Source organism: Rhodamnia argentea, chromosome 7 (assembly GCF_020921035.1).
Source record: "Rhodamnia argentea isolate NSW1041297 chromosome 7, ASM2092103v1, whole genome shotgun sequence".
Classification (NCBI taxonomy): domain Eukaryota; kingdom Viridiplantae; phylum Streptophyta; class Magnoliopsida; order Myrtales; family Myrtaceae; genus Rhodamnia; species Rhodamnia argentea.
The window spans coordinates 28831104-28857834 of record NC_063156.1 but is presented as its reverse complement, the minus strand read 5'-3'; the positions used below and the strand labels follow the sequence as shown (position 1 = coordinate 28857834).

Genomic DNA, 26731 nt, shown 5'->3' with positions numbered 1-26731 from the left:
TTCACGAAAAAGATTCCCTTCGATTATGCAGATAGTTCTTCTTAATATTCACACCAGAGAATAATGTTCTCTAACTTGATTTTTGCAGCAAGCAAAATCAATGCTAAGGTTATGAGCAAATAAATTAGAAGATCCTTATTTTTATGCAAACTAATTTTTGAGCTCATATCAGGTTGATTTTCTTTAAATATGAGAGTAGAATAATATAGCATAATATGTGATACTAAACTTTCGAATAGGGTCAGCTGTGATATGACGTCAAATATTAAACTACACATTCACCTAACAACTTAAGTTTTTAAAAGAGTTGACGATTGTCTCACAAAATCTCACATGGTATCAAAGTCTTAGTTGGCAATGATCCCGCAACACGAAGACTGCTCCCTCTATCTCTAGAAAGATGGAGATCCTTCCTCTTCTTGATCCTACCAGTACTCATGCTCATGTCCCCTTCCATGGAGGTAGGCCAAAGTGGAAGGAGAAAATCTGTGGCGAAACTGGATTGATGGTTCTGGTGGAGCCGGGGAAAGCTTTAAACCCTGACCTCACACCAGTTGAGTTCCCCAGAAGCCTCCATTTTTTTTTCACTTCTTTTCTAGAATTTGTGCAGAGAAATCTTCAATATCCAAAGCCAACGTCAATGTCGCCCACTGCCACGTGAAAACAGGCCAAAAATCCCAACTTGTGGCCGCTGGGAACTTAGCAACCTCGTCCACAGACAGGATTTCATCTCTCTGTCTCTCTCTCTCTCTCTCTCTCTCTCTATAAAGCTCCTCTTCTCTTTCTCCGTCCAAGAACAGTACGCTCGACTTCTTCGTCTTCTACTTCCTAATCCTAAGCTTTGTTGACTTTCCCTTTTGATCGTAGCCGTTCCATCGGCGCGGATCTATGGCTGCCCCCGTGCCAGCTGCCGCAGCTGTCCACACCGCATCGGTACTCTGTTTTTCCCGCCAATTCCTGTCTTTGTGCGTAGTTTCAGACTCGAGTTCATCAAACGTGCCGAACCCACTTCGTCCTTTCTTCTCTTTTTCATCGTCTTTGCTTGATCATAGTGGTCATTCAACTGTTCAAGCATGCGCCCGAAAAGCACACTCTGTTCTCCTGAAGAAAATTTGCCTTTTTTTGTTCATCTTTCCGGAAGTTATGAGATCACGCGTAGCGAGTTAAGCTTCCATAGCTAGGGAATTCATACTGTATTCACAAGATCTACAAATGTCTCTGTTTGAGTCTCCTGCTTTAGTGGGACTTAGTATTAACAAGGGCCTGACCTTGATTCAGCTAAATTCGAGCTGCGCCAACCCGAGAAATTCGGGTCCTAGCTCTCTGTTCTTGGGGAGGAGCTTGAACAAACCGTGCTCTAGGATCAACCACCCGAAAGTGTTGTCCAAGAGCCTGAAGGCGGTGGCAGAATATGATGAGGAGAAACAGACATCTAAGGACAGATGGAGGGGGCTCGTGACCGACACCTCGGCTGACCAGCAAGACATAACCAGAGGAAAAGGGATGGTTGACACGCTCTTTCAAGCGCCGATGGGGACCGGAACTCACTATGCCGTCATGAGCTCGTACGACTACATCAGCACCGGTCTTCGCCAGTGAGTAACGTACATCGTAACATCGCCACGTCTTTCAATTAGTTATGGAAGTGAAGGACAAACAATTGATTTGAGTACTGAACTCCTCACGGTAGGTACGCATTTGATAACACCATGGATGGTTTCTACATTGCTCCTGCATTTATGGACAAAGTTGTGGTTCACATAACCAAGAACTTCTTGAATCTCCCAAACATCAAGGTTAGTTTAACATATTTGAAGAGGAAAGAAATTCTATCCATGATTAACTCTATTGATGACAGGTCCCTCTCATTTTGGGTATTTGGGGTGGCAAAGGCCAGGGAAAATCATTCCAATGCGAGCTCGTGTTCGCCAAAATGGGAATCAAGTGAGTCTCATCAATTCCCTTTTCGCTCGATAAAACTGAGAGATACCTAAACATTGACGACTATGTGGAAATGGATTTTCAGCCCCATAATGATGAGTGCGGGTGAACTAGAGAGCAGGAACGCCGGTTAGCCCGCAAAGCTGATCAGACAGAGGTATCGGGAGGCAGCAGACATCATCAGGAAAGGGAAGATGTGCTGCCTCTTTATCAACGATCTTGACGCAGGAGCGGGAAGACTAGGTGGGACCACGCAATACACAGTGAGCAACCAGATGGTGAACGCGACCCTCATGAACATCGCCGACAATCCTACCAACGTTCAACTTCCCGGCATGTATAACAAAGAGGAGAACCCCCGAGTTCCCATCATAGTCACCGGGAATGACTTCTCCGCATTGTACGCCCCGCTCATTCGCGATGGCCGGATGGAGAAGTTTTACTGGTCGCCCACACGGGAAGACAGGATCGGCGTATGCACTGGGATTTTCAGGACCGACAATGTCCCGAAGGAAGATATAGTCAAGCTTGTCGACACATTCCCTGGTCAATCAATCGGTAAGCTTTCTTCTTAATCTTAACATGGCTTTCCTCAATTCTAGTCTTCTTATCATTTGTGCGACATAGCAAGCGAACTGACATTCCTGGATGATTATCCTATTTGGTATGGCAATCTTCGATTATTGTTGGAAGAGATTTCTTACTTTTGACAGTAGATGAATGGAGGATGTAAATTGGGAAGGTGGAACTAATATCAGCTTCCGCTCTGCAGATTTCTTTGGAGCACTCAGGGCAAGAGTGTATGACGATGAAGTGAGGAAATGGGTTGCAGAGATTGGAGTTGAAAGCGTTGGAAAAAGGCTCGTGAACTCCAAAGAGGGACCCCCGACCTTCGAGCAGCCGAGGATGACTCTGGACAAGCTACTCGAGTACGGGAACATGCTCGTACAGGAGCAAGAGAATGTGAAGAGAGTGCAGTTGTCCGACAAGTACTTGAAGGAGGCCGCCCTTGGGGATGCGAACGAGGATGCCGTTCAGAACGGGAGTTTCTATGGTTAGATCCTCTTTATCCTAGAAGGACATGGTCGAAGATTTGGCTCTGGATGTAGGATGACAGCAGCAATGAAGATTTGGGAAGAACAATAACTTAAAGCGTTCAATTGTTCTTGCTTTCGGTGCAGGGAAAGCGGCGCAACAAATTAATCTTCCGGTTCCCGAAGGATGCACCGACCCATCTGCTGCGAACTACGATCCTACTGCTCGAAGCGATGATGGAAGCTGTGAGTATCGCTTTTAGATCCGTTGCAAGCCATTAACGATCGTTAAATGGGGCTTACACCCCAAAGATTCTCCCTACCGTAACTGTAATATTTGAGTTTTTTTGACTAGGTCAAAACAAGTGGTAGGACCCACTAGTAAAAAAATAAAAAAAATAAATAAAAAATAAGAGAGCAGATGGTTTCTCCAAAAAGAGGCATCGGGAGTCTTCCATCTATAAAGAGAAGAAAGAAAGAAAACAGAAAGGGGAAAAGGGAGAGAAAGAAGAGAAGAAAAAAGGAGAAAGGAGGAAAGGAAAAAGAAAGAACTCACGTGCGCGCGCCACCCACCACGAACTCCTCGCCGCATTCATTTCACTACGTGTCGCAGCGCTAGGTAAGGGCTCGCACCTCTCGTCCCTCCTATTTGAGTGATTTTTCGGATTTAGGGCAAGATTGGGATTTTTGGGGAAACTGAGCTGTTGTGTCTGATCTCATCGATGATTGGCTGCGTTTTTGCTTGGGAATGAAACTTTAGGATGTTACGGACCCGTAGGATTCGACAGATCTTAATTTGACACTACGGTTTACTCGGAACAAGATTTTCATTTCTGGTGCGCTACAGTACAGCGCGAACAGTAGACTTCGAGGCCTGATTTCGCTAGTTTCTAGTTATCGGCTGAGGTTGGCTATGTTGAGACTTTTGTAGTACGTTGAACAAGCTTCGCGTGGACAGTAAGATGGTTTGAAACGGAGTTCGGTGGAGGAAGTTATGGCCCGAGAGATTTCGACGCGCGCAGTAAACAGTACGCGACCAGAACTGTTGCGGCCATTTTTGCTAATTTTCGAATAGATTCTAGTCAAGCCGTGTTGGGGCTTTTGTAGTACATTAAAAGACCTTTCTTTAGACTGCAAGTTTGTCTAAATCGGAGCTCGGGTGAGGGAGTTACGGTCCATTTAAGTTAGTAGCGCAAGCTGCGCATGTAGGACAACATGCATGTCCGCTATAGGAGATCGTTTTGTTGGTGCGTGGGTGTCGCTTTAGCGACAAATAAGCCTCTTTCTTTCGAGTTATGCTTTTGGGTAGCATATTACTTAGTTTTAATACCATTTTTCATATATTTGATAGGATTTCGAACGTGTCGATCCGAGTAAGCTTTATATTTTGCTCTTGGCATTGTCGGGTGAGTGATACCATTTTTTCTTTGTATTTGTACTCATATTTTAAAAATGATAATACTAAGTATGTTATGATTGGAGAAAATAGCATTATTCGTTGCATAAAACAGGATCGAACATTTACTGTTGTTTTGTTCTAATTGATACGGTTTGCAAACGATTTGTGCTACTGGTTTTGAGTTGATTCTGCTATATTCTGGTGATGAGGAGGATGTTGTTGTTTGATTTTGTGGTGCTCAAGATAACCGTGGACCCGGTTGAAGGGTTTGTGGGTATGCGCATACTAGTTAGGATATCCTTGTGGGCCGAGCCACCGGCATTGTAGGTGGAGACCTTGCCAAGGGGGGAATCTTGGTCGTCTTTTGTCACGGGCGTTATACGTGACCATGGTTAGAATCTTGAGCATGAGATTGGCCAATGGATAGACCATTGGCATATGATTTAATGAGATTAGTCGATGGATAGACCATCGATATGTGTTTTGACGAGATTGATCAGTGAAATTAGACCATTGATGTATGCTTCGATGTTATTATCCGATACGAATACTTTTGCTATGAATATATTATGTTAAGATAATATATAACTGGTTTTCATCATAAAGGTTTGATATGTTTCGAACTTGATGTAATATCTTACATTTTGAATATTAAGTATGCATAGTGATTGTTCGATCCGCTTAGAAGAAATGTATTACTCATCGAGCCGTGTTAGCTCACTCCTTCCATTTCATTTGTTTTCGGGTTCGGCGAGTCGCCGGTAGAACGCGAAAATAACGTTAGCTGAAGGATTTTTGGGTAGGGGAATTTTTGCTACAAAGTGTACGTAGGTGTGTTGAGCTTTAGAGATAGCTCTTTTGATGAATGTATGTATAGGTCTGTTTGAAGATTTTTAGAAAGCTCTATTACTATAACCGCAAGACCTTTTTATCGTATATATGTGAATGTATATATATCGATATCGGGTTGAGCAGTGTTATTTTTGAGGCTGCATCCTTTGAGAGAAAGGATGGCCGTGTCATTGCCTTGTTCTTGTAGGATCAAGGGTGTGACAAGAACATCTTCCACTGAGATTCTCTCTACCTCTATGCCAAATACAGCAATTCCAAACCTAAGACTAAACTATCTATGAACTCAATTGGTGTCGCATAGCTCACGGAGGATCTTTCTGATAACCGACATGCCTCACCACCCCGACACCGTCCAGAAAGCAAGAGTGGGAAACTATCAACAAAATACCAACGGATTTTATAAACTTGGCTCTTCCAAATGATTGAGAAAAGACATACTCTTCCATCTTGACTAATTAATGAAGAAAGTAAAATATCGATATTTTCAATGATTTAAATAAGAAACGCTTACAGTAAAACGAGATAGCTAGCTAATATCATAAATTTAGTTAAATTATCAATTTACTTTTCATACATGTATGTAATCTTGTAAGTTGAATTGATTTCGTATTTCAGGTTAAAGAATCATGAAGCTACCATCGAATCATATTTCAAAAAGTATGCTCTTTGCGAACCATGATACTTTTAAAAAAAAAAAAATACTTAGCTATTGGCGACTTTCCGACCGAAGGAAGTGAACTTACCTGGCAACATTATCGCAATAAAGTAATTTCGTACAAGGACACTTGCATTAAGATATTCAATTGTGTTATCGAAATTCACGAAAATCTACATTTGCAAAACATGTGATTCGGTCGGAGCACCGGCTTGCCAGCTAGTTGTGCAAGAAAATCCAAGTAAAACTAAGTAACGCGTGGAGCGGAATCCTCCTGAGCAAAGAACAATGTATAAATGATTCTCAATTTTGCAACTCGATCAATAGAAAAATCTAGACAGCATTGAAAATATGTGAGGCAGGACAAAACAGGCAACCAAAAAAAAGTGCCCTACCACCAGGGTTAATAAATTAGTTATATTGAAGCATGAAAATTTAAATATTACATCACACTTTTATATATTAATTTAAAGTTTTAGAACAGTTAATGGTGGTCTTACCAATTTCATATTCTTGACCCCTATCTAGTTTTGTTCAAAGTGAATAGCTGGCAGTAACCTTATAAAATCTCGAGATCTTACGTCGAGGAAGACTCGAACATTTTCTTCAGAAATTATTGATAGGAGTGGCTGCTTTCAAAATTTCAGTACATTCCAAAGATTGAGACGGAAGTGGGCGACTGTAAAGTCACCGCGCATTATAAAAGAAAACCAGCCAAGTTTGACCATTGGACCGCATTATGGGTTTATACGAGAAGAGTTTAATGATTAATTTCCTCGTTTGTGGAGTTTGAAATCTCTCTATGGTCTGCTTCTGGCGACTTTTCAAGCTAATGTCGGTCGAACATGGGGTTGTTCCTGCTATGCCTTACTTTAACTTGGATACCGGGCAACGGCCGAGGCCCCTATCTCTCTCTATCTCGAGCTGTATCGGATGCACTCAGTTAATGTGAATTCGATTCGCCGAAGATATTGATCACGCCAACCTTCCTTATAAGAAAAAAAGTATTTTGTGTGACGAATACATCATGTAACAGCGATGACATTGTGTAAATAATCAATTATTATTGGCTTGTGTGCTATAAATGGCATCATACTTGGCGCTATACATATATCCATTCGCGGACTAGGGGTTGGTGGTGGCTCTAGTCCCCTCGTTCCAAAAATTCCCTATCATTTGGGCAAACAATTATAAAAATAAAAATAAAAATGCTTGTATATATAGTTTTTATGAGAATTTTGTGTCTCGCTCCACTAATATCGAATTCTCGATTTGTCATTATCCGTTATTTTTCCATAATAGTCCATCGCATTTTTTTTCGTATGGGGGACACGCCATGCACATACGCCCCCATAATAACTTGTACAACTATTTTGACCTCCCCCCCTAAAAAAAAACCAACTTGTACAATTATGAAAACGAGTGGATTGTAACCCACCGATCGGTGGCCGAGTTGGTTTGAGTTCGGTTCCTTTCACGAGAGGTCCTAGGTTCAAAACTCCTTGACGCCGGTATCTTAAGTGGGGGGTCGTGGTGGTGGGCTCCTGCGCTAGCCCCTCCCAAGGACTAGTCGTGCTCCACCGCCGTGTTGAGCGAAGCTCGCCGGCCGCGCGGAACCTCAATCATAAGAAAAAAAAAAAAAAAAAAAAAAAAAACGAGTGGATTGTAACTTTCTACTGGTTATTCAAACCCAAGTTCGTGGTATCGGTCAAGATAATGAAATGTTGTTTTGCTCATGAAGGACTTTCTTGGGGGGAAATTATCACAAACGTCCAATCAATTAGAGTTTACTAAAATTTCTAGACGACCAATCATTCTTTGAAGAATATTTTCCACATCTTGAGTGCTATGTGAAAAAAAAAAGAAAAAAGAGCACTATATGTAACTTTTGAAATACACATATATTCTTGCGGAAAGTGTGACTGTGAATATTCTTATTTTATCTAGATCATTAGGTTTGAATCCCTTGATTTTCCATCCAACCTAATCAGCTATTCCTAGCAATGTACAAAAATTAATTAATTCCTACTATTGTTGATTCCATTATGGCCCTTCATGTATGTATTTATGCAGGCATAGAAAGTAGGACTGAGTGGTTTGTTAAGAACCCTTTTGCAGGTGTACATCCTTATTTTATCTAGATCATTAGGTTTGAACCCATTAAATTTTTCCGCCAAACCTAATCACCTATCCCTATATTATATTCATAAGCAACGTTGAGAGGAGTAATTACTTACTGTTAAAGTCCTATTATTCCATTGCTGTTCTTGATAGACACCCATCACCCGCCAGATGAGATGACAATTAACAACCCTTGTCGCTTTTGCTACTTAAACAAATGACGAGGCTTGCGTCACAAGTTAGCAACTTCCTTTCCTGACCGCTGCCAAGACGAAGGGAGAAACGGGGAAGAAACGCCAGTCCCGTCCATGGAGTCCCGTGAGATCATCGGATCGCTCAATTGGCTGGCTTGTTCATCCTGTTTCTGGAAAATGAGAAATTGTGAAAACCAATTTATTCTTCCTATGCTGCTCTGCATAAAGGGCAAGTGATGTCGAGGAAGGAAGTGAATTTATAGGGGCGGAAGCCTCAAATCTTTCCTTCTTTCATTTACTTTTTTTCGGCCAATATGATCCCTCAACTACGTTTATTATGTTCAAATTAGTCTCTATGTTAGAAAGTTGCCTCCAATCGAAGTACACAAGCACCCAAAGATAGAAAGTGAAAATCAGATAAAGAGAGAGTTAAAGAGAGATGGCCGGCTGAAGCGGGTCGAGCAACCTCGAGCCAATCGTTGCTAGGGCTGCGCGACAATAGCAATATTTGGCTCACCTTGGATCGCACTAGCCCAGCCAACCATCACCATGGTCATGGCCACCCTTAGCCACCATCGGACTATGATAGCTGGCCCTTGCAAGGGACCTCGGTTCTTGCTGGGTACAACGTGCCTCTTTCTTCTTCTTTTTTTAATGCAAACTTTTTTCATTTTGTTTTCTATTTTTAAAAAATATATATTTTCTCTTTCTTCTATTGCTTAAATAAAACTTACAAGCAGCTTAGGATGCCACGTCAGCACCACCTCACTATTTCATGGTGACTAAACTTAGCAAACCGTAGTAATCCATTCACTGCAAAGTCAACTAAAGAATAATGCTAAGCAAACTTCGTGTTCAAATTCTGGAGAATTGATACATGCTAGCATCTCTAAGAAAGTATGATCTAATACTGGCCTGATTAAGCTACAAGATTTGTATCTATGTCTATATAGGATTACAAATTACTGCAAAATCTATGTAGTTTGTTTTTTTTTTTTTGTATGCATCGCGTATCCATTACTATTACTAAAACAACCCACATCAACGGTGATTGACGAGAGTTCTAACTCTCTTCTTTAAAAATCTTGCCGCACTTTCTCCATTTCTCTTGCACCATATTTTTGAACAGGGATGTAGATTACGGGGACGGAGAAACGAATTTTCCATCAATTATCCGATGTCGAAACTGTCGTGTTCCTATCTTTGAGATATGCCGCGTAGCTTGTGGCATGCACTGGAGTGTCGAAAATGAACCGTCGGATCTACACTGACGCCACCATGCTTGTTAGAAGAGATTGGGAGGGAAGAAAAAGGGTTCCCAAAAACATAATCGTGCTCGGCTGGAGGAGAAAAGACAGGAGGAAATGATCAGGAGGGATAGATCCGGTTAATTTCACGCACATTCTAAAACCAAATGAAGGGATTCGTAGGTATTTGAACGGATTTGTGCGTTACTCGTCATCCTTCCTTCCTTCCTTCCTTTCTTTCTTTCTTTTTTATCCTATAATTTATCTAAACCCCAATTTTTTTTTTGTAATCACCTCATTTAAACTAATCTAAATATAATATATAAGAAATTTTTTTTGGGAAGCGAATCGAGAAGACCAGGAATGAGGCAGCCATTAATTATGGACCACTAAAGCACCAAAAACGTTTGAACAGAAACTTCTTCTTCTTCTTCCCCGAACCTTAATGGACCACGCGTAGACCAGTCCAGAAATGGCGACGGGAACTGTGGACTTTCGGAGTCCATCATCCTCCCACCATGTGTGGTTGTCCTCCCTCAAATATTCCCATCATCCCATGGACCCCATTTCTTACAAGTGGCACGATCAAATGTTTGTTTTGTTAGGGCAAAGGAAATTGACAGGCTTCTCGATTCTATCGCACCCACCTTCCTCCCATCTTCTCTCTCCCCGAGATTTAATTTTCACAAAAAATCTGTCATCTGATCCGGAGGCTGCGACTTCTTGCGATGTCCAAAGCAGTCAGATTGCGAACTACCCGGCAGCATCCGGCAGATTTGTTTATTCAGAGCCATCGCGCGATGAAATTGGAAAATTTTTCCTTTCTCACCTTGAAATACTGTTTGCCTTATAAACAGGACACTATTGGATTCCTCCATTGAAAGTCCAAGACATTCATCAGCTCATTGGACTCACGTGGAGCAGAAATCTTTGAAATTTGCGCACCATTCGTTTGACGTTGTATGATAAAGATTCTTCTGCCCTTTTATAGCCCTTGTAATAGCAATCCTTCTTTGTCTAAATTGCTAAGCAGACTTTGAGAGTTGGAGCCATGTTCTTCAACATTCTTGCTGTGCTCTCTCTGCTACCAGTTTTGGCTTACGCGCAAGATGCCAGTTTTGTGCACAGCGGTTTCCGATCGGCCAAACTGAGCCTCGATGGGATCGCCGGGGTCACCTCCAATGGCCTCCTGAAGCTGACCAACGACACCAGACAGCAGAAGGGCCATGCCTTCCATCCCGAGCCGGTCCAGTTCAAGAACTCGCCGAACGGCTCTGTTTTCTCCTTCTCCACCGCATTCGTCTTTGCGATTCAACCGCAGTACGCGACTCTGAGCGGCCATGGGATCGTCTTTGTGGTCGCGCCCCAGAGAGGCCTCCCCGGGTCCCTGCCCAGCCAATACCTCGGCATGTTCAACGAAACCAACAACGGCAACGACACCAATCATGTGTTTGGGGTGGAACTTGACACGATCCTCAGCAGCGAGTTTCAGGACATCAACGACAATCATGTCGGAATCGACTTGAACGGGTTGAAATCAGCAAACTCAACTCCGGCAGGGTATTATGCAGATGGTGGGGCGTTCAAGAATTTGACTCTAATCAGCAGCAAAGCAATGCAAGTTTGGGTGGACTACGATGCAACTGAAACGCGGATCGATGTCACATTGGCTCCGGTCGATGTGCAAAAACCGAAGACTCCCCTTCTCTCTCTGAGGCAGGATCTCTCATCCATCATCAACCAGAGCATGTATGTCGGCTTCTCGTCATCGACCGGTTCAGTCCTAACTTCTCACTATGTTCTGGGCTGGAGCTTCAGGGTAAATGGAGAGGCACAGGCACTTGCCCTGTCCCAACTTCCTAAGCTTCCTCGGATTGGTAAGAAGAAGACGTCGGAAGTGCTGACTATAGGGCTACCACTGATGGTCCTTTTCGTTATATCGATGCTGATCTCGAGCGTAGTTTATGTAATAAGAAGGAAAAGGAAATTCGCAGAGGTCCTCGAAGATTGGGAGAGGGATTACGGCCCACACCGGTTCAAATACAAGGATCTCTATATCGCAACAAAAGGATTCCGGGAGCAAGAGCTATTAGGGACGGGTGGGTTCGGTCGAGTCTACAGAGGGATCTTACCCACATCGAAGATAGAGATCGCGGTGAAGAGGGTCTCCCATGAATCGAGACAAGGCATGAGGGAATTCGTAGCGGAGATCGTCAGCATCGGTCGGCTTCGTCACCGCAACATAGTCTCGCTTCTCGGTTACTGCCGCCGGAAAGGGGAGTTGCTCTTGGTGTACGACTACATGCCCAATGGGAGCCTCGACAAGTACCTCTATAGCCAACCAAAGGTCACCCTCAATTGGGGGCAAAGATTCAGGGTGATCAAAGGAGTGGCGTCTGGGCTGCTCTATCTGCACGAAGGGTGGGAGCAAGTGGTGATCCACAGGGATATAAAGGCAAGTAACATCTTGCTGGATGCCGACTTAAATGGAAGACTCGGAGATTTCGGGCTGGCGAGACTGTACGACCACGGATCTGACCCGCAAACGACTCACGTGGTAGGAACGCTCGGTTATCTCGCCCCTGAGCACACGCGAACCGGCAAGGCCACTAGGAACACGGACGTGTATGCCTTTGGCGCGTTTTTGCTCGAGGTCGCCTGCGGGAGAAGGCCTATAGAGCTTCGGGAGGCGGAGGACGTGATACTAGTGGACTGGGTATTTGCTTGCTGGGACCGAGGTGCCATTCTCGAGGCAAGAGATCCGAACTTGGGGGTGGAGTTTGTGGAAGAAGAGATGGAGTTGGTGCTGAAACTCGGGTTGACGTGTTCCCACTCCGACCCGTTGATGAGGCCGAGCATGCGTCTAGTGTTGCAGTACTTGGAGGGTGATCTCCCGATGCCGGAATTGTCGTCCGTCGGCCTTTCCTCCGGCGGGCTAACGTACGCTCATCGCGAAGGTTTTGATGATGTGGCCATGTCTTATCCGTCCTCCATGTACAAGGCATTCGCGCACTCGTCTTCTTCTGTCGCAGAATCGCATCTCTCAGGTGGACGATGAGCCTCATGGTTTAGTTCCTAATTTAAATTCTATCCTCTTGTAGAAATCGATTAGCTGTAAGATGAGATCATGTGCAGATCTAGAATACGTAGGGTCTACGAGTCATTCGGGTACTTAGTCCACGTAAGTATCGCTAAAATACACGCTGTCATTTGTGATACGGTTCGATTTAGCTGCCGGCGCGGCAGCCGCCGTTGTCTGCTGCTCCTCTGGTGCCGTTCACTGGTTGGTGTTCTTTGTTATTCCTCTGCAGAGCTAATCACAATTCCACACATCAATTGGAAATACATTTTATATTTTGTCTGTCTCTCCTCGTCCTCTGTTTTTCCTTTTACTCCGTCTCAGTTTCTTCATTTATTTTGGCCGCACTGCAAGTATCTGGTGTCTCCCCCCTCTGTTACAAGATGGAGTCCCATCACAGTCCACTCGTCTTCGCACTCTCTCGCAGCCGCGTCGGCCCCCGCCGTCCACCAAGCACCACGATGGGCGAACGTGTCGGAGAGAGAGAGAGAGAGAGAGAGAGAGAGTAGGGCGGTGGCTATGGGAGGTATCAAGTTGCAGATCAAGAAGAGAGGTGGAAGATGTGGAAGACGAAAACGACCGTACTGAGAGAAGAAGAAAGAGATGGAAACGCTTACGTAACGGCACCGTTATCTTTTGTCTTTCTCTAACGAGCAACGTTGTAAGCTTTTTTTTTTTTTTTTATCAAACGTTGTAAGCTTGACTTAGTTAGTTTTTTTTTTTTTCATTTTTTGTGTGTGTGCCAGAAAGCTTTACTAAGTTTTTTTTTTCTTTTTTTTTGGGTCGGAAAGCTTTACTTAGTTTAGTGATGACATGATGTCCGATCATTTATGTAATGAAAATACTTCCCCGACAGTTTGATAGTACTTATACGATCACCGCTTATTTTGCATAAAGTATTTATTAATTGAAATATCGTGGGGTCAGAAATAATTGTTGACGCCTAAATTTTGATTAATCTATTTTTTGCATAAAAATTATAAAAAATCATCTCACATATTTATTTTTAGCGTACATTGCATTGGCATATAATCGGACAAGCGTAACACTTAATTTAGCATGCGTCTAGACTAGGCACGGGATGGAAAAATACACCGAGAAGATTTGAAACTTCAAGGACTGTATTGCAAATACTTAAAATTTCGGGGACCGTATTGCAAATACTTGGAACTTCGGGGACCGTATTGCAAATACCAAAAGAAGATGAAGAAGGGAAGATGATGAAGGGAAGATAATGAAAAGAAGATGAAGAAGGGAAGATGATGAAGGGAAGATGATGAAGGGAAGATGAAAATGGAAGGTGAAGAAATGAAGATGAAGAAGGGAAGATGAAAATGGAAGGTGAAGAAATGAAGATGAAGAAGAGAAGATGAAGATGGAAGGTGAAGAAATGAAGGTGAAGAATGAAGGATGAAGAACTTTGCCTATAAAAGAGAGAGCTCTTGAGAAGAGTTTTAGAAGGGGGAAGTGGAAGAGAATTGAGAGAGAGAGTAGAAGAGAATTGAGAGAGTTTTTTAGGAAGAGTGGAAGAGAATTGAGAGAGTTTTGAGAGAGTTTTTGAGAGGAATTTTTAGAGAGGAAAAAGAGAGTTCTTGAGAAAAATCAGAAGAGAAAATTCGAGAGTGAAGAAAAGTGTTTTAGTCGAGCATCATCTTCGACGAGTCCCGACACATATTTCGCCCCTCGCAACCCAACAAGGCCATTGCTTGCCATTTTCGACGACAGCCGCGTTCTTCCAACCGAGATCTTGAAGGGAACTATAACGTGTATGTGAGTAAGATTTTGTGTAATAGAAGGTAATCCTTTCCATCTCGATCTACAAAAATGTAATCGTTTGGTTTGAATATTTGTTTGTTTATTTTAGACATGCCACGTGTTTCAAATTTTAACATTATTACATGTTAATTTATTTTTATAAATACTCGTGATCGGCTGCGTTTTCTTTCTTTCTAAATCACCCATGGTGTATATCGTACAAAGTTCAATGTTTTACATCCCCATAAAAAAGAAGAAAAAACCAAAAAAATTGCATCTTTGAATTTCAAGCAAAATCCATCAAAATAGCCAAATCAAATATTTTTCATGAAAATGGTACCGAAAGGGCGTTAGAGAAATCGACGTAACCAAATCCCCGAATTCAAAATCTCCGTTCCAGGAAATAAGATAGTTTTCTCCCGCTATTTTATTTAGGTTTCTAATCAACCTACCAAAAATGATTAGTGGCGGCTCCAAAAAATGAAAAATCTTTTGCAAGATAATCACATGAACCATAAGTTGCGATTTGGTATGGACTTGGGAGAGTCCGAGTTAGGTTAGTTAATTAATTAACCTGATAATCCATTAGCCCGAAAATTAACGTGTTTATTTTTTTTTAGGTCGCGACAGCTTGGCGACTCACTGGGGACCCAAAGAGGACTTAGGCCAGATAATTTCATGAAAAAGAAATCACTTGATTTGGTAAACTTTGGTTGAATTCTCATTCTTAGGTGTTAAATGTTTTTGCAGATTGGGAGTTATAAGGGGAGGAGTGATCGGCTAACCCTTTGTTTTGCAGGCTTGGTGAATTGGAATTGTGATTTAACTTTTGAATCATGGAAGCGGTGTTTGCCTTTAATTGTTGTGCATGATTTATCGTATTTGCACTACACTGCACACAACCCGTGACCGGACCCGGGTCACACTAATAGTTTTAAGATGGTATTTAGATGGTGCTTTAACCTTGGCGGTAAGGTTTCGCTAAAGGTTATCCCATCTGGATCCCGAAAATTTTTCCAAAAAATGGCTCAAGGGTCGTTCTCATACACGTGAGGCTACGATGCATGAGAATTGCCCTTGTCGACCGAACCAAGCCGAAGTGATTGGACCTGACTAGTCATGACTATTGTACGCGAGGTTGCGACTAGTCATGATGATTGCGCGCGAGGCTGCGACATGTCATTTCGTTCATCATTTCACTTTGCAAAAGCCTTTTGGATAGATAGAATAAGATTTAAATTCACAATTCATGCGCATGTCTTTGTGATTGGCATTTTCTTCATATGAGAGGTAATTTCTTGTCTCTTGTACCCTGTTATCTCATTTTTATTTTGGGCCGGTCCATGGTTTAGGTTGATTGTTTAGAAGTTTCATTGTCTTATTTTCAATTTCGCACTTTGCTTCCGTAGCTTTTACAATTTCATCGCTTGTCCTCAATTTTGATTTGGCTTATTCCTGTTGTGCGATTTTTACTAAATTCTACGATCGAGCTTTGAGTAAGTGCCAAACACGAAAGTTGTAGACCTATGTTTCAACTAATATCTTGCAAAATTTCAGAATTAAATTCATAATTTAAGATGGCCCTTCGTTTTTTCAACAACATGCGGTTATAACAGTTTTCTGAATGTGATTTTTTTGGAAAAACACATTAAACTGATTTGATCCGTGCATTTCTAGTCCGATTGGCCAACATAAAAGTTGTTCATCATCTTCTCAACTACAAGCTCGTAAAATTTGGACATGTTTTGATCAACGTACGAATTAATACGAATTTTTTCGTAAAAGCGGACAAACTGAAAATTACATGTTTCAATCATTTGGTCATAATCATTTTGTTCGTTTGAGTCTAGAGGGATGCCATGGGCCGGCTCGCTATTCTTGCTCCCCGTACTCATTTTGGGTTTGTTACTGCGTACAGGTAATTTATCGTGGATCCTCCACATATCACCCGATCGCAGCAAAAAGGATGACCGACATCAACGCCACCGTTAGTGCTGCCCCGGATGAGAAACTTGGCTCCTTGACCGAGCGCTTTGAAGGGATGATGTCCCGAAAGATGGAGGAAATGATGGCCGCCTTTGCCGCCAAACTTCAATCATCCACCTCCAGCCCGCCGCTAACCATTCCTGCTCTAATTCCTCCTACGGACAACGTCGGTAAAGCCCTAGAAGCTACTCCATATCCGACAATGCCGCTAGAGGATGTGATCATCACAGGCGTGAACTCGAGCACGCCGCCCGTAGTCCCAATCCCTCAAGCCAACCCCGTGGCCCCTGGGTTGAATGGTGATACGGTCAAACTGTTGGCCCAAATGGAACAGAGGATCCGAGAGGTTGAGGGGACTCACAACATACCCCGTATTGACCCGTCTGTCTTTTCAAAGGTCACGGTGCCGTAGAAGTTCAAGATGCCCGACTTTGAGAAGTATGATGGAACTTCCAACCCAGGTTCAGCACGTCCGGATGTACCAGGCAAGAATGAATAAGCATGCGACCAACGGTCCCTTAATGGTTCGACCTTCCAGGCTAGTTTAAAAGAAGCCGCCATGAGATGGTATACGTACTACGAGATCTACCGGATGGATGATTGGGAGAAGGCAGCTAATGCTTTCATCAAACATTTCAGCTTTAACTTGGACGTGCTCACCACCAGAGAGGACCTTGAGCAGCTTGAGATGAAAAAGGAAGAAACAATCAAGCAATATGCCACCAGGTGGAGGAACGTGGCATCTCAAACGAAACCAGTCCCTCCCGAAAGGGAACTCATGAAATTGTTTGTTTCCACCCCGCCGCCGCTATGAGAACTCGAATTTTGGGATCTGTCGCCACGTCATTCAGCCATCTCATCGCAATGGCTGAAGAAATCGAGAACGGCATGAAGAAAGGATGGTACGGTGATGTCGCCATGACAACTAAGAGGTTTGTGGTAAGGAAAGACAAGGAGCCGGCCCCACAGGTCAACATGACCTACAGCCAAAAACCCACGACCCGGATGCCGGGCCGTACGCATTCCTAATCAGCAAGATGCTAATTTCGGCATGCAACGACAAAGAGGGAATCAACGGTTTCCTCGGCGGTTACCCCTCTACCAGGAACCCCGTCGCAGTACTTGCGGTTCTCGCGTAAGAGAGGTTTACCGACTTCCGAGCCTCTACGACCCGGTGACACGAGCTCGCCGAGATATGATCCATCAAAGAAATGTGATTACCATTGCGGGGAGCTCGGACATGACACCGACGGCTGTTTCATGCATCAAGCATCGGATTCAAGATCTTCTCGATTCTAAAGCATTCTCGTTCCAAGACAACAAACAGCCAAATGTCCAGAATAATCCTTTGCCGGATCATTCGGTAAAATTAGTGCTTGTATTCGGGCTGGGAATCGACAGGGTTGGTGCTAGTAAGGATGAAGGAGTCTTCGATATCGCCGGTTGTTTTGATGATGTAACCATTGCTGCTATATCCGAAGACGGAGCGCATAAGGAGGAACCTTACCCGGCACCTAAACCTTCCAAATCATTCATTAATGCCATATGTGATGATCCACTGGAGGGTTTAGATTCAGAGTAACATCATTATGTTTATGCAATCCCCTATGTGGGACATTTTCTGTTTCCTTTAGATTTTGGATTGCATTTGGATTTCTATTATGTCTTGCACTCTTGGATTTTCTCTCCTAGAAGATGTAATTTCATATCAATAAAATTGCACCATTTTTCGAATCTTGTTGAAGTATCCCAAACCAACCCGATGACGATAACCAACGACCAACAAGTTTGTCATCATGGTAAGAACCGAGGGTTGGGCTTCTTCAAGAATTCATGTCCCACGGTTTTGAAAAAAAAAATAACAAAAATAAATAAAGTTCTTCAAAAAAAAAATCACACCGCAATTAAACCCCGTTTGTTTTTCTGATTTTGTTACTTTATGTTTCAGGGGGATACATGAGGAGGGAAACCTAGTGGATTTAGAAGTATACGACCTAGATGAGTCCAATCCAGATTATGAGGAAATTCGTCGGGATTTCGAACGACATGAGGAGATCAAGCCCTTGACAGGTGAACAAACTATCTCGGTCAACCTAGGCGATGTGGAAAACCCTAAAGAAGTTAAGATCGGGGCAAACCTTTCCAAAGAGATGACCGAGCGCTTGATTAAGCTCTTGAAGGATTACCGGGACATTTTCGCCTTGGTCCTAGGCGATATGCCCGGTCTTGACCGTTCCATTGTCGAACATTGTTTGCCAATCAATCCTTCGGCTAAGCCAGTAGTGCAAAAATCAAGGCGACCGGACCAAAGTTGACTGGAAGATCAATACCGGGAAAACCTACCGAGCAAAAGGTACCCGGTCACTTCCCAATCAAGAATACAGGCCATACCAACCTTCCGCTGGTGGTTCTAGCAGCAGACAGCTTGATCATCCCTACAAGTTTCCGAGCAACGGCGGAAGCTCAAGCTTAAGGAGTCAGACTGCTCACGGTGAAAACAAAGTGGGAAATCCGTCGCTAGTGTTAGCAAGTAACACTACCCAATTCGAGTATCAATCAGAAGATTACTTTGATGATGAGCTCACCACCTTGATCAACCGGTTCGAGTCAAGGACCTCCGGAGTTGTGATCCGAAGCAAGTGATTATGGATCCTTGAACAACGATCGTTGGTGCATGATCCAAGACAAAATTAGTCGATCATTGGAATGGCCAGCAAGAGAGGTGGAACCAATCTCGCATGAATACTTCTTTAATTCCATGTATAGTTCCCCCGTGTGGGATATTTTTTACTTTCTAGCTGTCTAGAATTTGCCTAGAGTTAAAGGACGAATTTTCTCCTCCCTTATCAAATGCGTGAGTTCCTTGTTAAGCTAGGCCCGTAGCAAATCAATTTGTGGACGACGCCCCTGAACGCCCGTAAAGAGAGATTCCGAATAGCCTTACTTGGGAGAATACGAGTAAAAGGCCAAGCGGGCTCAAAGATGGGTAACTTCGTATCGTCCCAATTGGCTCTCAGTCATTTCAAACTCTAAATTATGCTTATTTTATTCTCGACAGGGGATTGCCAACCTGTTTTGAGAACAATATAGCAAAAAGCGAACCAACCGTGGACGCCAACATCACCACGGCCTGGGTGGTTGGGGGAATGACAAGTGGTCCGAGGCATCCCGGTTCAATGCCGATTGAAGTTCAGCCAAGATGGTTACGTAACCCGGAGAGATAACATCCCGGACATACGGTCTGATCCAGATGAATTGATCTTTTCAATTCAAAGTTCACAAGAAATTCGTACAAGGGTAAAGCGGTATCGTTTCAACTCGTTTAGAATATGAGAACGTACATTGATGCTTTCCCTTTTGATTTTTACAGGGGTCACTGCCTTTCCAGATAGGGAAGTATCCCTTCTCCCGAAAAATTAATGAAATGAGAAATTCCCGGAGCCTTTGACAATCTCATGTCTCAAACTAGATAATGAAGTTTTGCAACTCATTTGCATGAGCAGGGGCAACTCACAATTCACGCCCTTAAGAATTTTCTTACGTGCTTGCACCAAGATAAAAAGTTGCTACATTTTATATGCTCAAAAACACTCATACATTGCATAGTTTGCGCATGACTGTTCCTCATGTTTAATTTACCAACTCGAATAAGGAACATGAACTACATAAGATACATCGAATGTATGGAATGGGGCGGGCGGGATGATGAAAGGCAATCCTTTCCCAAACACGTCCAATTTTTTCAGGCGAGATGAACGGTGGCAAAATTCCGCATTCCCCGAGGTAAAGAGTTTTCTCGCGAAAGGTACGATAGCCGAAATGACAGAGGCATTCAGTTCTCTATCCCAAACACTACGGGTGATCCATTGATTACCCCTTTTGAGCGGTGGTTTCATTTCTTTACCCCTGTCAAGAACCACCCCACACCGGAGTCCAGACGAGTTAATTCCAGCAGCAACACGAGGTAAATGGTTAGAAATTTTCTTGCTCGGACTAACATTAATCTTCGGGTGTTTCTTTGCATTTATACTCGAATTTTAATTCAAGTGCCTTAGGATGATGAAGAGCATTCACTTCTCTATCCTATACACTTCATTCTTTGCATAGCCCACTTGAGCCTGCAAATTCATTTCTTAAACCCTTGTTGGTGATCATTTGCTCATTCCAAAGACGAAGATAGCATTTTCCCAAGGATTAGAATTGGAGATGGTCGGGTCAACAGAGAATTCCCGAATGGACTCATTTCTTGTATGCTAGATTTTTTATGTTTACATAATTTTTCTTTGTAAATGTTTATGTTTGTTGTAATTCCCGGTTCAAAATCATGGGATTGTAAAAAAAAAGGAGAGGCAAACTCAGCTTAAAGGAGAAGGGCCCGCTCTCGAAAAAAAAAAAAAAAAAAAAAAAAGCAAAATAAAGAGATGTCGAAGAGCTCTCAAAGAAAAAGGAAAAGAAATCTCTTCTCGAAAAAAAGAAGAAAAAAAGAAAAATGAGAGTCGGGAGTAAGAAAAGCAAAGGCTGATCTCATATGAAAATTTCAAGTATAGGAAAAGCAAAGTGCCTACCAAAAAGTAAGGCCAATGCACATTCATTTGTAAAGTACTTCTGAATTTTGAATGTACATTTTTGCATGTTAAGTTGTAAATTCCATGTACATATTTGCATTGTGTCTCTTGCAAATCCTCGACAGACACTTGTTGTGAAGAAGACTCCCCAAGAAGTCAATTTGCAAAGTGCAATTTTCAGTAGAAAATTACCATCCCTCATTCAATGATGGAATTCTTTCCGAAGACATTTCCGGAAGACCATGATCGGTGACTAGTCGGCGACGATCACCAACGTCAAGCCCCTTCTAATTTAATTTCCGAGCCAAAACGAGCATTTTCGTTCCTCGGTCCCCAATCCTAGCCTACGTTATAACCCTCCAAAGTCTCTTCTGATTAGGGCACTTGAGTTAACGTAGAGTTAAATGATTTTAAGCATCACTCGAAGAAGTTCGAGCAAGATTATTTCTCTCTCATTTTTGCAGGATTCTTGACTTGTAAATCCGGAGCAGATGATGAAGAAATTCATTTCAGCAGCCTTGACTCAACTAGAGTCCCCTTTGTAAAACCTTTGACCTAGCCCTCATTACGGTCCTAATCAAGACCTCCAGATCGGCTCGGTCGTATCAATTGCGAGATTACTTGGATCCTTATCGAATGCGATGATGGAAAGATTGAGTGATTTCTCTTGAATCCTGCAGACAAGATAAATAGCTTTTCTCGAGAGTGAGAGAAAGCCCTTTCGGACTAAAGTCCCCCAATTCAGCTCACATTCGAGGTATTCGTAATGTGAGAACCTCTCTGGACAAAATTGGTAATGCAAACTTGACAGAATGGTTATGCATGAACCATAGTATGAGTGATTGCATTATACTCATTGTTGAATATGTTTGTGTGTGTTACCTCTGACATTCTATGATAGGTAATACATTACCGATGTTCGAGTTCCCTCCCGAGGTCTCGAAATTCATCCAAGGATTATTGAATGAGCAAGTTTTGCTGGCAAATGCCTACCAGGTACGATACGATGATCTGCTTCGTTCCTTGATTAATCGTTTGGAGAACCCGGGTAAGTTTTCTGAACCCCTTTTCAAATTAACAACTCTTCTCATGATAGTTGTTATGATTCAATTCGGGCAATATGCCCCTTTTGTACTTATCGATTCCATTCAATGGTGCTCCTATCAAATATTGTTCAATTCGGGCAATATGCCTCTTCCGTCAAGTCGTGTAGACATATGCACCGGCGATCTTGACATCTTATCAAATCATAACGACGTAGCTCTTATGGTTTCAATCTCGGGACGTGAAGACATATGCACTGGCGATCTTGACATCTTATCAAATCATAACGACGTAACTCTTATGGTTTCAATCTCGGGACGTGAAGACATATGCACCGGCGATCTTGACATCTTATCAAATCATAACGACGTAGCTCTTATGGTTTCAATCTCGGGACGTGAAGACATATGCACCGGCGATCTTGACATCTCTTCAAATCATAACGACGTAGCTCTTATGATTTCAGTATCGAATCACGAAGACGTATGCACCGGTGATCTTGACCTTTAGTCGGCTCATAATGACATAGCTCTTATGATTTTCGGCTCCTTTATCAAATCATGAACACATAAGCACCCATATTTTTGATCCAAACCAAACCATAACGACGTAGCTCTTATGATTTTGGTTCCCCTTTATCGAATCGTGAAGACATATGCACTGGCGATTTCGACATTTAATCAACTCACAACGACGTAGCTCTTGTGAACTTGATCCCACTTCTTTCGACTCACAACGACGTAGCTCTTGTGATCTCAAACGACACACATATCTTGCGCTGTCTTGCATTAGGGAGAAGTCTCCGATAACGGATAGGCCAAATACCTTAAAATCCTTGCATCCGCAAAAAGAAGCTTGGAAATTAAGAGAACCATTAGCTTACGAGAAATTTGGTAAAACAGGTATTCTTGTATGCGATCCATGTGCAGGTTTCTCTAACATGAAAAAGGGAAATTATGACACGTGTTATTTACAGTCTTGCATATCATGCATCACTTCATTACATAAAAAATGGGATTAAAACTCCCGCCAAAAAGTTCATCCATAATTTGCACCGTCAAAATTTAGGATTCAATTTTGTCTTTGAGCGGAACCTCTACGAGCCTCCACTCAAAGAGGGGCAGCTGTTGACGCCTAAATTTTGATTAATCTATTTTTTGCATAAAAATTATAAAAAATCATCTCACATATTTATTTTTAGCGTACATTGCATTGGCATATAATCGGACAAGCAGAACACTTAATTTAGCATGCGTCTAGACTAGGCACGGGATGGAAAAATACACCGAGAAGATTTGAAACTTCAAGGACTGTATTGCAAATACTTAAAATTTCGGGGACTGTATTGCAAATACTTGGAACTTCGGGGACTGTATTGCAAATACCAAAAGAAGATGAAGAAGGGAAGATGATGAAGGGAAGATAATGAAAAGAAGATGAAGAAGGGAAGATGATGAAGGGAAGATGATGAAGGGAAGATGAAAATGGAAGGTGAAGAAATGAAGATGAAGAAGGGAAGATGAAAATGGAAGGTGAAGAAATGAAGATGAAGAAGAGAAGATGAAGATGGAAGGTGAAGAAATGAAGGTGAAGAATGAAGGATGAAGAACTTTGCCTATAAAAGAGAGAGCTCTTGAGAAGAGTTTTAGAAGGGGGAAGTGGAAGAGAATTGAGAGAGAGAGTAGAAGAGAATTGAGAGAGTTTTTTAGGAAGAGTGGAAGAGAATTGAGAGAGTTTTGAGAGAGTTTTTGAGAGGAATTTTTAGAGAGGAAAAAGAGAGTTCTTGAGAAAAATCAGAAGAGAAAATTCGAGAGTGAAGAAAAGTGTTTTAGTCGAGCATCATCTTCGACGAGTCCCGACACATATTTCGCCCCTCGCAACCCAACAAGGCCATTGCTTGCCATTTTCGACGACAGCCGCGTTCTTCCACTCCGAGATCTTGAAGGGAACTATAACGTGTATGTGAGTAAGATTTTGTGTAATAGAAGGTAATCCTTTCCATCTCGATCTACAAAAATGTAATCGTTTGGTTTGAATATTTGTTTGTTTATTTTAGACATGCCACGTGTTTCAAATTTTAACATTATTACATGTTAATTTATTTTTATAAATACTCGTGATCGGCTGCGTTTTCTTTCTTTCTAAATCACCCATGGTGTATATCGTACAAAGTTCAATGTTTTACATCCCCATAAAAAAGAAGAAAAAACCAAAAAAATTGCATCTTTGAATTTCAAGCAAAATCCATCAAAATAGCCAAATCAAATATTTTTCATGAAAATGGTACCGAAAGGGCGTTAGAGAAATCTGACGTAACCAAATCCCCGAATTCAAAATCTCCGGTTCGCGGAAATAAGATAGTTTTCTCCCGCTATTTTATTTAGGTTTCTAATCAACCTACCAAAAATGATTAGTGGCGGCTCCAAAAAATGAAAAATCTTTTGCAAGATAATCACATGAACCATAAGTTGCGATTTGGTATGGACTTGGGAGAGTCCGAGTTAGGTTAGTTAATTAATTAACCTGATAATCCATTAGCCCGAAAATTAACGTGTTTATTTTTTTTAGGTCGCGACAATAATAACAATACCATCAATCGATCTGTCGGGCTAGCGACTTCCTTTAAGTAATACGCATTCTCTTGGCCTGTCATTGATGCAATGTATTTTGTGGCCCTCCGAAATGACGGCCTAGAGTCAAGGGAACATTAAAACACCTATTTGATATCAATCCTATTCTCGAAAATAATTTATAAATAAAAAATAATTTTTTCTAATTCTATTCTCTAAAATAAAGAAGTAGATTTCTTTTTTCATTTTAGTTCTGTTCCATGACCACTAATCTATTCTCGAGAACAAAAAAAATAAAATAACGGATGTTACCAAACATATTTCTATTTTTTTTTTCCCGAAAACAAAAGAATATGAATAAGAGAAGCATGAGCGTTATTAAAGAGGCCCTAAACTTCTCAAGGCATATAATAGATTAACATAGTCTGAGAGAATGTCTTGTGCCAGACGTTTGCGCAAATTCAAATTTTGAAAACTGAACTCGCGGTATACACTACTAGAAATTTGAAGATGAATGAACCTTCCAATTTAGTGGTAAATAGAGGACAAGTATGCGAACTCTTATCTCAATGAAATCTAATGATGGCACGACGGGAGCAGAGAGAACGTATCAGAATTGATTTTTTATTTTTCCTGAAAAACGACAAATACCACTATTGCTTGACAATTTGATTTTTTTTTTCTTAATTTAAGAAGAGCCTCCTTATGGGTTCATTTTACCGAGCCAAAGAAGCTCCAACCTTCACAAATTGGTCAATGGGGAACAATATGGAGATGGAAGACATGGAAAACAATTGTCCCACGTTACCTCCCTAGAATTAGAAGTCTTCTATGAAGAGCAAATTCCTCCCACCCTGGGCCCGTCCCTATTAAAATCCTCAACCTTGTTTTGCAAAGGTATGTTTGGCCAAATATGTCAAACCTCACCTAGTAAGCAAGAAGCAACATACGGGGTCAATTTTAAATTTATTGCACTTATGCCAATATAGTCATAAACCTTTTAATTATCCCAATTGAATCATAAACAATTTCAAATTTTATCAATTGAGTCCATTCGGTTAATTTTAGCTGAAAATCGCCGGCGTGGACGCCAATCATCTTACGTGGTATGGCCAATGCTGGCATGGAGAATTTTTAATGTCTTTTTCAAAGATTTTCTTTTTATTCTTTTCCTTCTTTACTCCTTTTTTTATTGTGGCAAGGGAGAACCCCGTGAAGGCGTTGCTGGGTGAGGGCTCGGCGACCCTCGACGACTACGATAAACAAAATAGAAAAGAGAATAAAAGAAAAAATAAGTAAAAATTCAATAAATATTAAAAAAAAAATTGTATGGATTAGTGCGGTCGTGCCACATAGGATGGTTAGTGTCCACATCAACGATTTTCAGTCAAAATTGACCGAGTGGACTCAATTGGTAAAACACGTAAATATTTAGGACTAAATTGATAAAATTATAATGGGTTTAGATTTTTTTGGTAATTCTATCGGCATTACTGCAAATCGAAGCCCAATGTCATAACATTTTGAGTTGTTTGCCAAATGCCTGTAAAAGCTGCAGTACCCAATTGCACGGCTGAAATTTCAGAGGAAAATTGTACCAAATAATCACTGAGTTTTGTTTTAGTTCATTGTGTGGGCTGAGATGAGTCATTGAGTTGAGTTTATATGCGAGTGTAGATTTATTTTTTTTAATTTGAGTTTAAAGTAATTTGGTAAGGTGTCTATAGACCTGTTTAGATCCTTTTTTACCGGAGAGCCGATGTGGACAACTAGGGTTTTAAGTAGAATTCTTGGGTTTGGGATCCGAACCTAGTATGTTCCCATGTTTTGAACCCATGAATCTACTCGATCCTCTTAGGAATCGGGCTTTGATTGGACCGGGCAGGCTATTATCTATCGATTCGCGAGTTGAACGTGGATCGTTGCTCAGCCCTATTTGTGGATAATATGTCAATTTAATATTATGTTTGGAAATGAGTTGTTTATTGCACTGTTTATGTACTTACTGTTACTTTTGAAAAACTTACAAGAAATTCCTTTTCTTTTCAATAATTCACCGCACTTAATGGACAGCAACACCGAATACATTATAAACAAAAATACAGATAAAGTTACATGTATCCATACATGCACTACTTATAAGTTGTTGTCTTACGTTGATATGTTACAAACTTCTTGATGGCACAAACCTCAACAATGGCCGTGCAAGTTCTCTTTTCGGTCAATGTCGTACCCGAATTTAGATGGCACAAACATTTGCTCAACAATAACTAGCTTATCAGAACTCAT

At 41.8% G+C, this 26731-nt stretch overlaps 1 protein-coding gene and 1 pseudogene across 1 annotated transcript; both read left to right on the top strand.

Annotated features, from left to right (window-relative positions):
* Positions 1-799: 799 nt before the first annotated feature.
* LOC115728425 lies at positions 800-3280 on the top strand (annotated as a pseudogene).
* A 6898-nt stretch (positions 3281-10178) lies between these two features.
* On the top strand, positions 10179-12661 carry LOC115732471 (L-type lectin-domain containing receptor kinase IV.1-like). Its single transcript, XM_048282322.1, has one exon. The coding sequence runs from the start codon at positions 10495-10497 to the stop codon at positions 12499-12501; it is 2007 nt and encodes a 668-aa protein (XP_048138279.1). The 5' UTR covers positions 10179-10494; the 3' UTR covers positions 12502-12661.
* Positions 12662-26731: the final 14070 nt, after the last annotated feature.